General features: G+C 55.7%; 1 protein-coding gene across 2 annotated transcripts; it reads left to right on the forward strand.

Moving 5' to 3' along the window:
- Nucleotides 1-1,718: 1,718 nt before the first annotated feature.
- Nucleotides 1,719-10,824, forward strand: TMEM184A (transmembrane protein 184A). 2 transcript variants are annotated; one of them, XM_054842349.1, is made up of 9 exons: nt 1,719-1,907; nt 4,884-5,108; nt 5,796-5,961; nt 6,851-6,941; nt 7,033-7,108; nt 7,738-7,829; nt 8,236-8,405; nt 8,505-8,702; nt 9,136-10,817. In XM_054842349.1, exons 2-9 carry the CDS (start codon nt 4,884-4,886, stop codon nt 9,384-9,386), a joined length of 1,269 nt encoding a protein of 422 aa, XP_054698324.1. In that variant the 5' UTR covers nt 1,719-1,907; the 3' UTR covers nt 9,387-10,817. The 2 variants fall into 2 exon arrangements, with proteins under 2 accessions (XP_054698324.1, XP_054698323.1); XM_054842348.1 differs by lacking the exon at nt 1,719-1,907 and adding an exon at nt 1,967-3,490 and having other exon boundaries at nt 9,136-10,824.
- Nucleotides 10,825-13,850: the final 3,026 nt, after the last annotated feature.

The following is a 13,850-nucleotide window of genomic DNA, read 5'->3' on the forward strand; positions in this document are numbered from 1 at the left end:
CCTCAGTTACAAATCAACAGCAATTGCATAATAGGAAAGATTTTCTTGCCTATTTTTAAGGAAATGAGTCCTATATGGCTCCTTTTGTCCTTATGTCAGTCCCTTTCCTGATGTATTTTCTGAATCCATTTTCCACTTTCACTCCGATTTTAAGGAGAGGCAGATAATTATGCTCTCCAAATTTCATGAAAGCTGACATCAGGGTAGAAGACGGGAACCCAAATTAGTGGTGAGAAAAAGACAAAACAACAGCTGTTTATGGATCGCATGGGACCAGCACATTGGAGAGGCAGTAGCATGTACACACTCAGACCACCTGCAGCAAGGTGTCCCTCTCCTAAAGCACCTGTCCTAGGAGACATGGGGACGGAAGGCTTTGGGGGGGTCACACAGGGCTGTTTCTCCCAAGTCTGTTGAAAAATAGCCTTAGATGAAGTCATATGAGTTGATGCAATGCTTAGTGGCCAAACTTTTGCCATTTGCTTGGAAAGCACATTTGTTTTTACCTCTGCTTGTAACAAATAACTCCAAGTAGTAAATTTTTAAGTAAGCTGTTAACACACTTTTGTCACTTATGAACTTGACAGAGCAGACAGAGGCCAGGTCTTGCATTTAGATTCTGGTCAGGGAAGACCTGTGCTGTGCAAAGACCTGTTGGTATCGGCAGAATCAGCACAGAGCCTGTGCCTGCCCCACGTAGATCCAGTTGCTGGGTCATTTCTGTTCCGCACAAAAAATCCCCTAAAAGTAGAAAAGCAGAAAATGCATTTGGAAAGGACTTTTTTCTCTGAAGTAAGGGTTATTTACAGTATGTAAGGCATTAAGAGAAATGAAACTTTTTTGAAAGTACATTTAAACACTGCAGGCTTGCAGCTGCCCTTGACAAGAAATTTCATCTAAAAATAATTTTCCAAACTGTGCTTCCAAGAATCAAAGATTTGCATCTGTTAGAACTCCAAATTTTCCCTCTTTTTTTTTTTGTCTAGGAGCGCTGAGAGAAGCATGCGGAATTTATTAATGTCAATCTTGGTTTGCTAGTAGGGATTTTTTTCCCCCAACATGAAATTCAATGTATTTCCCAAATCCTGGTGCTGTTGGAATCCATAACTCCAACAACTTGGGGACACCATACATTAATTAGCAAATTGAATGTAAATCACTTCTTCCACCATAGAGGGATGGTGGCATACCACTGCTATGCCCTGAAGACCTGAGTGTTAGTACCCAAAAGCTGACCACAACTTAACCACCTTAATTTCCCAGCTCTGTGTGCCACCAGGTCTGCACAGGGTGGTGGGTAAATAAAGGACATTGAGACCTCTCCCATTTGATGCTCAGAGCCCGGACAGACTTGTTGCCTTTCCACAGGCGATAAGTTAGACCACGAGCAATTGGTCCTTCGACTTTGCTTCTCTGTGCTCCGCAGTAAATGAGGGGAAAGCCTGCCCCAAAAAACATTCACAAGTCTGCTGGTACCACCAGCTGCCTGCCTTTTAGTCATCACCATCCTCCAGGTAAGCATTAATCCCCAATTACAAGAAAAGCTGCCTCTGCCACCCAGGCAGAGCTCTCACCCGCAGGACATGCGCCGGGCTGTGGGCAGCGACGTTGGGCTGTGCCGTGCCTTTCCATCCGTGTTTGCTTTCCGGGTGTGGGCGCAGAGCGCGGCAGACTGGAAAGGTAAGTTTGGCAGCTTTTCCGCAGGAGGCAAAGCCCGACCTGCTGCTCCAGCTGCCGCCGGGCCCGGGGTGCAGCAAGGGCGAGCGGGGCGCTGGCAGGGCCTGCTGCCAGCAGGCAGGGAGGGTGTCCGGAGGAGGAGTCTCCGGCGGGTGCGGGCAGAGGAGGGCACAGGGGATGCGGAGGCAGGTGCACGGCAGCCAGACCTGCTCCCGGAGGAGCCCCGCAGGGTGAGTGGGGCCCTGGGGGGGAGGGGGGGTACAGCAGCTGGGGTCACCCCTGCACAGAGCTGAGGTTGCCCCAGCCATCGGTCCTGAGCACCTGCAGGAGCTGCTGCAAGGGCAGAGTCTGCCCTAAGAGCCCTGTGCGGCACCCACTCCTCTGGATGGGCTTTGTGCTGCTCTGCATTAATTTATAGCTGTGTGCTATAGGTCCTTCCTCCTGGGTGGCGTGGGGGTGGTACGGAGAGGTTGATCAGGTGAGTAACCCCTGTGTCTCAGCTTTATCTGAAAGCAATCAGGAGGAAAGGCACATCTCCTGCGCCGGTGGGGCTGAGCTCCCCTCCCTGAGGTGGGGGTCAGGGATTTCTCCCCCTTTATGGGAGGGGGGCAGAGGCTCACCTTTCCTTTCTGAGCACCCCAGGGGGCTGCTGCCAAGGTGGGGATTTGGCTGGGTGCTTTGGGACACGGGGAGGGACGTGAGCTGGGAATCTAGGCTCTGGCAGCCTGTGGGTGAATGGGAATCCCCTGCAAAGTGAGCAGCCCGGTTTGCAGGTGTCCTGCCTGAACACAGGTGTCACTGCTCAGGTTATTTTCTGCTCAGTGCTCACTTAGCATCTCTAATATCCCAGGGACTGAATGTAACAGGTACACACCTGTGTGTGTCCAAAAACAGCCAGACTGGATGTGGCACTGATGCAGTCTTGTCGAGGAGCTGAGTTTTGCAGCTAAAATTATTCTCTGTGTCTTCTCGCCGCCTTTGTTTTGGAAGCAAATGGCTCTCTAGCTGCATTGAATTGCCTGGCTACCTTGCATAGCCGGGATCTAGTTACCTCTGGAGCTGGGAGTCCTGTCTCCAGGTGGCACGGAGGCTTTTGTTTTTAATGACTTGCTCCGCTGTGTTCAGAGTGTGACAATGTAGGGGAGCCTGCCAGGACCGGCTGCTGGTGCCACCGTGCTCGTACCGTGATGGCTGCGGCCGGGCTGGGAAAGCTAACAGGAGTCGGGATGTCTTGGGCCAAGCATCCGTGGCACAGCGCTGGGTCAAAAATGGAAGAAATGGGTCTAGTGAGGAACACAGCTCTGTGCTGTGTCCTGGGAAGCAAGCTGGATTGCATCCTTCCCTATCCTGATGCTTGGGTGGAAGGAAAGTGTGGCCAAATGCAGCTGTACGGCCCCAGCCTGCAGCAGGGCAGCCCCCAGAAAGACCAAGGAGCAGCAGGGAATGGTGCACAGCCGGGATCTCGCCTCCCTCCCCGTGCCACGAGCTATCTCTGGCCTCCTGTTAATGTTTACAAGGCAGGTCCGGTGTCGTTGCGGTCTGTCCAAAGACCAGATCTCTCCCAGCTCTCCCCGGGATCCTGCTTCCTGCTGGCCGGGGCAGGGCCGTGGGACGCTCGCAGGGAGGAAAAACCCGGCTCCCCGCTGCCTCCATAACACTATCGGCCCTGCTCTCCCTCCGGCCATCTCCAGCTCCGCTTCCCGGCTCGCGGGTGCAGGTACTCCAGGGTGAGCTCCTGGGACCTGGCCAGCACGCCATCGCCCTGGGCATCTCCGCTTACAGGCGGCTCCTGCCAGGCGGAGGCGGGAGAAAGGTATTTTTAGGGCTGTTGATCTGACACCAGCCGAGTTTCCCCTCCTGCGAGGTTGGGGTTCGGGGAGAGGGCAGGCGAGGAAGCCGACAGGCGAGCTCTTGCTTTGGTTTGTTTTCTGTGTTTAATTGGACTGAGGTCATTCCCTACCGCTCTTATCTGTGGCAGATATTTTCTTGCCTCTCACCAGTTCATGCTTACAGTTTTTCCCCCAGGCGATCCTTACCCGGCAGCTAAAATCTTTGTTTATTAACAATGCACCGAGAAGCATCTATATTGTTAGAGTTCTGCTCACAGGTTGTTGTTGGGTTTTTTTTAAAACCACTATTGTTATACTTGGCAAAAAGCAGCTTTCCATAGATTAGCAGAAAGAGAGGCCAAACATGGCAGTTTATGCTCTGTTGGCCTTGAGATATGAAGCTGCCCTATAAATAAGAGCGTATTATTAGGTTGGTCCTTGCTGTCTGGAGCCACAGGGTACACGGTGCCCGCGTGCCCCGGCCACCCCCTGCGCTGGGAATGCTCAGCACCATGGGGCAAACGGCTTCGAGGGGAACAGCCCTGCCAGGGAGGTGCTGGAGCCCTTCAGCATCCCCGAAGGGCAGCAGCTCTGCCCGCAGCACGGCCAGCTTGCTCCTTGTGCTTAAGTCGGGTGCGGGAGGGACCGCTGGTGGCCCTTCAGGTCTCGGGATTGGGGTTGCCGGCACGATGAGACCCCCGTGATCCCGAAATGGCTGAGGCTGGCCAAACGCCCTGGGTGATGCCAAGCCTCTGGATTCTCGGGCAGTCCCGGGGTTTGCCGCCAGCAGGTCACGCACAAGGAAAGGAACTAAATTTTGGAGGGAAGCACAGGGATCCCAGTGTTTTCTGGGCTCCCAGGGAGGACATCAGTGTCCTAACAGCTCGTTGGTAAGGTGCTTGTTATTGTCATGGGTGAGGGATGAGTTTAACCCTTAAGTCTCTGGTTCCTGATGGAAAAGGGCCCTGAGCCACAAGTGTGAACTCACAGGGGCACAAATGTAGGCAGGTCTTCCCCTTCGTAAGCAGGATAGTGACCCCTGAGAAAACAGAAGGAGCAAGGCTGCGAAGGAGAAGCGTGTGTTTTGGGGGACACAAGGACCGTTATCCAATGGATATTCAAACCTCCTCAGAGAAAAGAGGGTCTGCTCTTGAAGGCCATTTGCATTTTTCCCCTGGGAGAAGCAGACCCAGCCATGGTGAATGGGCTGGTTTGATTGAGGGACGTCCTGGAAAAACCCTGGGGAGGAGATAAACTTCACAGGAGGTTTGTCCACGCTGTGTGGGCTGGGAAATCTGCTGGGACCTTCCCCTTCACCAGCTTCTTACCCCGGTCCTGCCTTCCTGCACCACTCCCCTCGCCTCTCCCTCCCTGCAGATGAGTAATGCCACACGTGCCTTGCCCTCTCCCATGGCACCGGGCACCCCGGGGCCAAGCACAGCACCCAGGCTGGCCTCAGCTCCACCATCCCCGGCCGTCGCCCTGCTCCTGGCCACCCACAACGACTCCCAGGACAGCCAGCAGCTTTTCCTGACCACGACAGCAGCGCAGGTCATCTCCGGCATCTTCGTGTGGTCAGCGCTCATTGTCACCTTCCACCAGGTACAGGCTGGCGCGGAGACAGGGCTCAGTGCCAGGATTGATGCAAGGGCAAACTATTGATTTCCCCCAAGTTCACTGCAAATCACTCAGCTCCAGACGGATATTTCATCCTGTTGCTGCCTGGAGGGGATATCTCCACCATCGGGAACCTGGTGCTGGCAGCTTGGGAGGGTGGACTTTGCCCACACGCTCCCGGGGTGGCTGCCGGAGCCAGGAGAAGGCTGGAGGGCATTGACACTGCCCGGAGGCAACACCCAGCCGGGTTTCTCATCTGGCACTCTGGGGTCTGTGCCTCTGGGGTGTGCACCACCAGCTGCCTTGAAATGTACCGCCAGTGGGCATGTTTTTGGGTGCTGAAGGCAGCCCTGGGGCAAGCTGGTGCCTCCGAGCGCTGGGACGGGGCTGCACGGGGGCTGGCGTGGAGATGGCACACTCCTCACACAGCGCTGGGGAAAGGACCCAATTTCCACGTGTTTTTGTGGAAGGCGTTGCCCCGGGGGCCGGGATGGAGCCTGTGTCACGTGTCTGTTCACCAAGATGGGGCTGTGGTGGAAAGCCGGTGGTGCTCTCACCCCCGGAGGAGGGCTGACATGGCACGAGCCTCCTGCAGCCCTGCGGGCTGGGGGTACCTCTGGTTCCCCTCCTGACCTGTGGTAGCCACAGCTCTGCATGCTGGGCTCTTTGCAGATCTACACACACCTGAGGAATTACACCGTCCCCAAGGAGCAGCGCTACATCATCCGCATCCTCTTCATCGTGCCTATCTATGCCTTCGACTCCTGGCTCAGCCTCCTCCTCCTCGGCAGCCACCAGTACTATGTCTACTTCGACTCGGTGCGCGACTGCTATGAAGGTGAGCGAAGCCTGTCCTTGGCAGGGAGGCTGATGGCAAAGCAGGGCTCTCATCTCGCTGACCTTTGTCTCTGGAGTGTCCTGGATTGCACAAAGTGGCAAATCTCCATCTCTTTCACTTCCCGCTCTCCCTTCCTCCGTGTGGAGGTCTTCCCCTTCCTTCTCCATTGGCAGCAGGGAGGGGATGCCCCACAGGCAGACCTGGTGCCTTTCCACCACCTGCCTGCGGGCTCAGAGGGACCCCAGCGTCATGCTCCTGGCGAGCAGGTTTTCTGGCTGCCTTTGGGGTAGAAATGCTGCTTCTCTAAAGCAGAAGGTAGAAGAAATTGGGGAGTGGGGATGTTTTGAGGTGCAGGGTTGAGGTTGCTCTTCCCTGGAGAACAGAGGGGTGTGGGCATGAGTATTACTTCAATGGAGTATAAGGAAAATAAGTGATGGGAATGTCTAAGAAAACTGTTCAGGACCCGGTCCTTGTTGGCTACCAGCTGCTTGTGCTGCCCCTTGGCATTTTTTAGGTTCTTCCATGTAGATGGTCTCTGGCCATTGCACTCCTGCCTGGGCTTGTCTGTGTGTGCATGGAGGCTGGCTCCACGAGCACTGCTGGGACATCCGACCCCCGCCACACGCGCGCAGGGGCTGTGTGCGCACAGAGGAGCTGCTGCATCTGCAACACCCCCTGTGCACGTGGTGCGGTGTGTCTGACTCTGCTTGGAAGTCAGATGGATTTGACCTGGTGCTCCTCTTGCTCGGCTGTCACCCACCAGTGTCCCAAATCCTGATCCAGTGCCAGAGTGGATAACATACCTGAGCAGGAAGGAATGGGAACTGTAACAACCCCCGCCCCAGATCTCCATCAGCCCTGCTGATCGTATCTGCCCTTGCCTTGCCAGCTTTCGTGATTTACAGCTTCCTGAGCCTGTGCTTCGAGTACCTGGGAGGGGAGAGCACCATCATGACAGAGATCAGAGGGAAACCCATTACGTAAGTCCCAGCATCCCAGGAGTTCCTCAGCCCTCCACCCATTTTCCCCATCCAGCAGCCCCGATGGCATCTCCTTGGCTTCTGCTTCCAGGTCCAGCTGCTTTTACGGGACCTGCTGTCTTCAAGGCATGTCCTACTCCATCGGGTTCCTGCGCTTCTGCAAGCAGGTGGGTACCCACCGGGGCGCATCGGCTCCGCTCCCCTCTGATGAGGGCTCTCCTGGCGGCAGGTCCCTTCCCCACTGCCCTGCTGAGGGCTTTACTTCGCGGTTCTCCCGAGATGCTCTTTTTGGTTTTTTTTTCCCTCCGAGGGAGGCAGCTCACCCAGCTCGCCGGCACCTGGCCAGCAGCAGAGCGCCGCGCTCGCTGTCCTTGCCTCTGACTCACTGCTGAGTCAGGGTCTCCTCCCACTGCAGCGCTGAGGTTGCCATCTCCGGCCAGTCCCAGGTTAGCCAGGACGGCTCTCTAACTCTCCAGGGCTGTGCTGTGAGCCAAATCCCGGCCCCGGTTTGTCCCCAAGCCACCCGGTGTCGTCCCCCCCCAGAGTGGCTACGCTGCCTGTCAGGAGCTGCCTTTTGGGAGCCCTGCTCCCTCCCGTCTGCAGACCTTTAGCTGGTTCATACTTCAGCCCGCAGCGCTGGTCACTCCTGTGATGGAGAACTGCTCTCTCCTCTGTTTCTCTGTCCCAGGAGCAGAGGGGTTGGCTCGTGTGGAGGGGCCGGGGGGTGCAGGAGCTGCAGGGAAGGCGGTGGGATGTCCCTGCTGCCCAGGGTGCACCATGTCTCTCCCCTGTGCAGGCCACGCTGCAGTTCTGCATCGTGAAACCCCTCATGGCGATCGTCACCATCATCCTGCAGGCGTTCGGGAAGTACCATGACGGGGACTTCAAGTGAGGACGCTGGGTTGGGCCGGGGAGGTGAAGGGGACAGGATGGGTCCCTGCTCCATCACAAGGGACAAGGTGTCCTGCCAGCACCCCCCAGGGAGCTGCTCCACAGGTAGCGAGAGCAGAGGGAGCCCAAAGTGCCAGGGAACAGAGACTCACTGCCCCAAATAAGAAAGGGACAAAACTGTGAGCCGTAAGAGATCCCACCAACAGAGGAGAAGCTGAGAGTAGGCCCCTGCTCCCCCCTTTCTCCTGCCTCCCCCTCCCCTCCTGGGCTGTGCTCTCCCCGATGGCAAAGACACGCACTTCCCCCCCCCCCCCCATTTCTTCCCTCCTTGCCCCTGGCTGCTCTTCCTTTGCTTCCCACAGCCCAGGGCAGCAGCTCTCACTTTCTCTTGCTCTCCCCGCAGCGTCCGAAGCGGCTACCTCTACATCACCATCATCTACAACTTCTCCGTTAGCCTGGCACTTTATGCCCTCTTCCTCTTCTACTTTGCCACCATGGACCTGCTGCGCCCGTTTGAGCCAGTCCTCAAGTTCATCACCATCAAGGCAGTCATCTTCCTCTCCTTCTGGCAAGGTGGGTCCCACCACGGATGCCCAGCACTTCTCCTCCCATAGCCACACCTGACCCGGGGATGCAGGACCAGAGCTGATCCCTCTCCCTTCCCCCACACAGGGACGCTGCTTGCAATCCTGGAGAAATGTGGGGTGATCCCTGAAGTTCAGATCATCGATGGGAAGGAGGTGGGAGCTGGGACAGTGGCTGCCGGCTACCAGAACTTCATCATCTGCATCGAGATGTTCTTTGCTTCTATTGCCTTGCGCTACGCGTTCACCTGCCAGGTGTACAGAGAAAAGAAAGAAAACTCAACAGGTAACTCTTCCTCTCTTCTTCCTTCCTTCATTGGTGAATAAGGAAAGAGGAGACCTCCCCTTATAGCATTACCAAGGGGATGCTCAAAGCCACCAGAGGAGTTTCCTTCTCCTGTGCTCCATGAGTTTCTTCTCCCTCTTCCCTCACGATACCCACGAGCCACAGCGAGTGGATAGGAAAAGAGACCTTGGTGTGGATGGGCAGAGTTAGGGGATTACAGTATTATGGCACATGCTGCTGGAGAGGTTCCATCCTCTTTGAAAAATGGAGCTGGAGTTTGTTCTTCTCCTTGTCACTCGCCACTGCGAGCTGACGTGGCCCACGATGAGGTCCTGATCTTGAATTTGTAAGGAAAAGTACCACTCCAGTCCTGGAGCCCTTGGGTTCATTGACTGTCTGATGTCCCATCACCATCTCGCTCTCCGTTTTTCAGCAAACCTTGCCCCAATGCAGAGCATCTCGAGTGGGCTGAAGGAGACCATAAGCCCCCAGGACATCGTGCAGGATGCGATCCATAACTTCTCGCCCGCGTACCAGCAGTACACCCAGCAGTCGATGCAGGAGGCAGAGCACAAAGCACCGGGGGAGAACGGGCACGTGGCCTCCAAGGTGGAGGGACTGAGCAGCAGAAAGAGCAAAAACATTGAGAAGAGAGTGCTGATCCTGTCAGATGAGGAGCTGTAGGAGACATCCGAGGGGACAGCGACACTGGAGAGCTTTAAACCCATGCAAATGGGAGGTGTCTTGAGACTGAGACAACCTGATCTAATCGGAGTACTAAGAAGCCAGGAACTCTACCCAAAAAGCCAGTCTCTCGAAGGGAAGATGCAATAACCCAGGGAAAGGTTAAATCAAATAGTGCCAGCTTCTGCTGTCCCATCTCTACTGGTGTTAGGGACTGGGCTGACCTTGCTCCTGCGACTAAGCAGCGCTGCGTTGCTGCCTGGGCTTTGCAGCCCCACTGCCAGTGCTTTGACGCCAGCCCCGTGCCCGTGCCCGTGCTGGGGGATGCCAGGCGGGGCAGGGAGCCGGGCTGCAGGATGGACCGGCCGCCCTCGCCCTCCTCTTACCTCCAAGCAGCACAAAGGCCTGAGAGATGCTTTTCTCAGCACAGTTCTGCTCTAGTTTCTCCCAATTTGAGTAAAAAATGATCTCGAAGGGCCCCGTGGAGAAAACCAGCCCAGGAAGGTGACTTCACTTCACCTCAAAACCCCGTAACAGTTGAAAGACGTCATTCCTTATTTTTACATCCTTTCCCCTCTCCTTCTCCCGCAAAAGCCTACGGAGTTGTGCGTAAGACCTTTACCAGGGAGGAAGAGCAAGTCATCCTCTTCTCCCTCCAGATGGGGATGCAGCTGCCTGAGTAACTCCCCTGGGAGCGGCAGTGAGGTCCCACTCGGGGCTAATGCGTGGTCTGGCAGCTGCAGTTCTGAGAGCAGCCGGTGACAGAAGTGCTTGTTTATGTCTAAAGCGACTTATCGCTGAACGGATCAGAAGTTAAAAGGGATTCCAGCTTCCTTATCAGAGTCTTTATTAGGGAACCAGACTGTGACTGGTGGTGGTAGGAATGCGCTTATTGGGAACGGTCTGTTCCTCCTAACCCCTCGCTATTTACCATCCCTGGGCTCTGCCCAACCTGCGGGAAGGCAGGCGGGAGCTGAGCCCGGCTGGGTGACGGTGGTGGGGATGGAGAGGTGCTGGGGGCTGCCGCCGCTCGGGGCAGGACCGCGGGCGAGGGAAGATGCTGCTTGGAGGGACTTTACCCATATCAGTGATGGAGAGCGCGCATCCTTCTGTTAAACTTGCTCTGTTTTGGTTTGGTTTTTCTCCTAATTTTTAGTCCAATTTCTGTTCTCTTGTTAATCAGATGATCCCTTAGGTACTGGCCAGGCTGTTGTTTGGGGGTGGGAGCTGGGTGGTTGAAAGGACAAAGGCAAGCCTACAGCCTCAGATTTGCAGTCATGTGGCAAACAAACCGATGGGTAAGACTTAGAGCCATTTCACACAGTTCCTAGTGTCTGGGTTTTTTTTTTTTTCCCCTGCTCTTAAGCTGCAAAATGTAAATCACAACATGAAATTATTTTATTTATGAATTTTTTTCTAATAAACAGCAATTTCTGCCACAGAATGAGCAAGCGTTTTCACTTAGCTCAGCAGGCAAAGCTCACGATCTGCCTGGTTCCTGCTCTAATGCTGATGCTCTTAAGCTCAATGTCCTCCCTGCCCCTTGATGCTGGCCCAGCAGAAATACCTGCTCACGCAGCATCCTGCACATTTTGGCATTCCCGCAGGATTTGTACTCATCTTTTTTCCCTCCACAAAGAGCGTGTGTGTGTCCCTTGCTTCCTCTCCTTGCACTGCACCTCTTCCAACCCTCGCCTAAGCTGTGGATGCAGCACCTCAGAGCTGCTGGATCCGCTTTAGCCAAACTAAGCCCAGATTGCAGCACCAATGAGACAACCTCTATCTCTTATTATTGGAGAAATCTTAACGTGCTGGAAGCCTGGACTCCACACAAACAGCCTATGGCTAAGCCAGTCTTGCAAGTCCCTCTGCTCCAAAGCACCGTTGCTCGTACCTGCTCAGCCACAGACTGCTGCCACTTTTCCTGTGATGAGGTCCATAAGCAAAAGCCGTACGCTCTCACATCCAGGCACCCATCCAGGGTCCTGTGCATCTTGGGAGCAGGACCCTCCTGCCTGCAAAGCGCAGCCTCGGTGCTCAGGGATGAGGCCGCTCGGCTTTGTAACGCAGCCAGCACCGAGGCAGGGACATCTCTCTGCTGAGCATCTCGGTCTTCTCCACCCCTCTGAGAGAGAGCTGGACACAGCTGCGGGAACAGAGGCTGCTCCGGCTCCCGGGGCGAGGACAGACTGCAAAGGTGATGATGGTACATCTGTCGGCGTGCTCACGGCCGCTGAGATAAAGACTCGCACAAGAACACAGCAAGAAACGTAGTTGTACTTCATTGCACAAATGATTGACTCCGGTGCATAATGGGCTGCACTCATTGCTCTTGCCAGCAGGTGCAATTCCCACTGCAGACAATAACATTTGCCTATTTATGTCAAGCCCTGATTACTGTATTATATGTAAACCAGGTCTGTCTTGCAAGCAAAACAAGGTGGTGGTGGGGGAATCAGCTGTGAGTCATCCAAGTCAGCAGTGCGATACCAGCCTGAAGGAGCCGTGCTGGGCTGGACACCAGCTGGCTGCTGCGCTGTGCCACAGCAGGCAACGCTCCCCTCTCCAGCCGGCGCGAGCCTGGCCTCCCGGTTCTCCTTTTTCTTGGAGAAGGGAGAGAGACAAGAGCTCACAGCTCGGGCTGCGTGCTGTCACGGCCCTCAAACAGCTACGCTGTCAAAACGCATCCACGGGGAGCAGAAATACCAACGGCGGCGTAGGCTGAACACCTTCCCCAGCAGACATGGTCCTGTGCTCCTCTGCTAACGTGTCTCCTCTGCCCCTTCAACAAGGACGCAGGGAAAGCTGGCAGCTCGCACCGGGGTGACCTACACAGGAGCCCGGCTGTGCCTGGAGCCACGCCAGCAGGCAGCTTGGGAGGAACAGGCTCTTCTCGCTGCCAGCAGCAGGCTCCGGTGGTCGGCAGATTTGTTTTTCCAGTTGTTGCTCGTCCTCGGGCTCTCCCCAAGGATGAGGCTGGGCTGTGGGTACCGATTCTCCTGGTTCTTTTTGGGCTTGGGTCAGGCAGGTTTACAACCTGCTCGTGTCAGGGATACATCCTCGCAGGGGACGCCCAGCCATCGCACCCGCGAGAGCTGGGGCTGACCACGCTCCCTACGAGCGGAGGGGAAGGAAGGTGCCGCCAGCACCACGGCAGCGCTCTCATGCACAGCTCCTTGCTCGCAGCACCCAGCCAGAGGCAGAGACACTTCTTTTTTAGGGTGGTATCACCCACCAGCGAGTCCCGGGGCCAGCTGCTGCCAGACCTGTACCAGAGAGCAGGATTCGTGCTTTTGTAGCCCTGTTCAGAGACTCTTGTCCCTCCAGCTCTAGGGCTTTCTCCTCCCCTAAGCATGGTGAAGGTTGTTTCCTTTCAAACCTTCACGTGGTCCATTCCCGATGCCCTGTTCCTCCTGAACTAACGCTCCTCCACCCTTCTGACGGACACAACTGGCCCACCTCCCTCTCCTCTGCGTCATCACCGGCTCCTCGCTGCCATCTCCCCAGGCAGGAGCTGAAGCAGATGATGGTGATTTTCTTGCTCAGCACAACAGCAATCGCCCCCCAGGCTTCACCCGCGTCCCTGCTCAGCCAAGCCTGCCCAGCCCCACCTCTGGCACCTAATGACCATCCATTACCTGCTGACACACAAAGCCTTTTCAGCCCTGCTTCTATTTGTCCACACAGAACCCTACCTCTAATTCCAACTTTGGCCAACGCACCCATCTGCCTCCAACCTATTGCCTCAGCCCGGCACAGGCCAAGCCTTTTCCTCCTTCGGCTGTCCCCAAAAGAAAACCCACCACTTGGAATAGGGGATTAAATCTAACATGGCCCCAGGACCTCACTGGCACACGGTACCACCTCATTTAAGCTCAAACAGGGAAAAAGAGAAAGATGAAATATTGAGGCCATGGGTTAAAGCACTTTATTCACAAGCAGTCGCACAGGAAAGCGGTGAAGGGATATTTCACAACCCAAAGCAGAGGGGAGCATCTCTCCAGCACCATGACCCATCTGCAGCACAGCGTCTCCAAGCCAAGAGCTGCCTTGTGCAGCCAGCGCTCGGCATCATGACTGCAGGCAGCTGCCTGCTCAGCTACCGCAAACACCCACCGATTCACAGACAGAAGTGCAGCCTGGGGTGGGAGCACAGACAGAGGTGGGCTGAGCACGGGATCAACCGGACAAGCAGCTTGGACAAGAGCTATCCCTTGAGCATGGTCCAAACACACCAAGGAAGCACCAGAGCAAGGCTGGGAGAGGGGCAGGCTGGCTACGCCGGGCTGGGTCAGGTGTTTGCAAAAAAGCCCGAGCAGCCGTCACACATTCACTTTAGCCCAGCCTGCTCCCAAAAAAACATCGCTCACCAGCGGCGACACAGCCGACAGTCAGCTGTACGCTGCGCCGGGGATGGACAGGCAAAAAACCCACTCCACTGAAGATCAACTCAAGCTCCAAAAC

The sequence above is a fragment of the Grus americana genome, chromosome 15 (assembly GCF_028858705.1).
Source record: "Grus americana isolate bGruAme1 chromosome 15, bGruAme1.mat, whole genome shotgun sequence".
In the NCBI taxonomy this organism is placed as follows: domain Eukaryota; kingdom Metazoa; phylum Chordata; class Aves; order Gruiformes; family Gruidae; genus Grus; species Grus americana.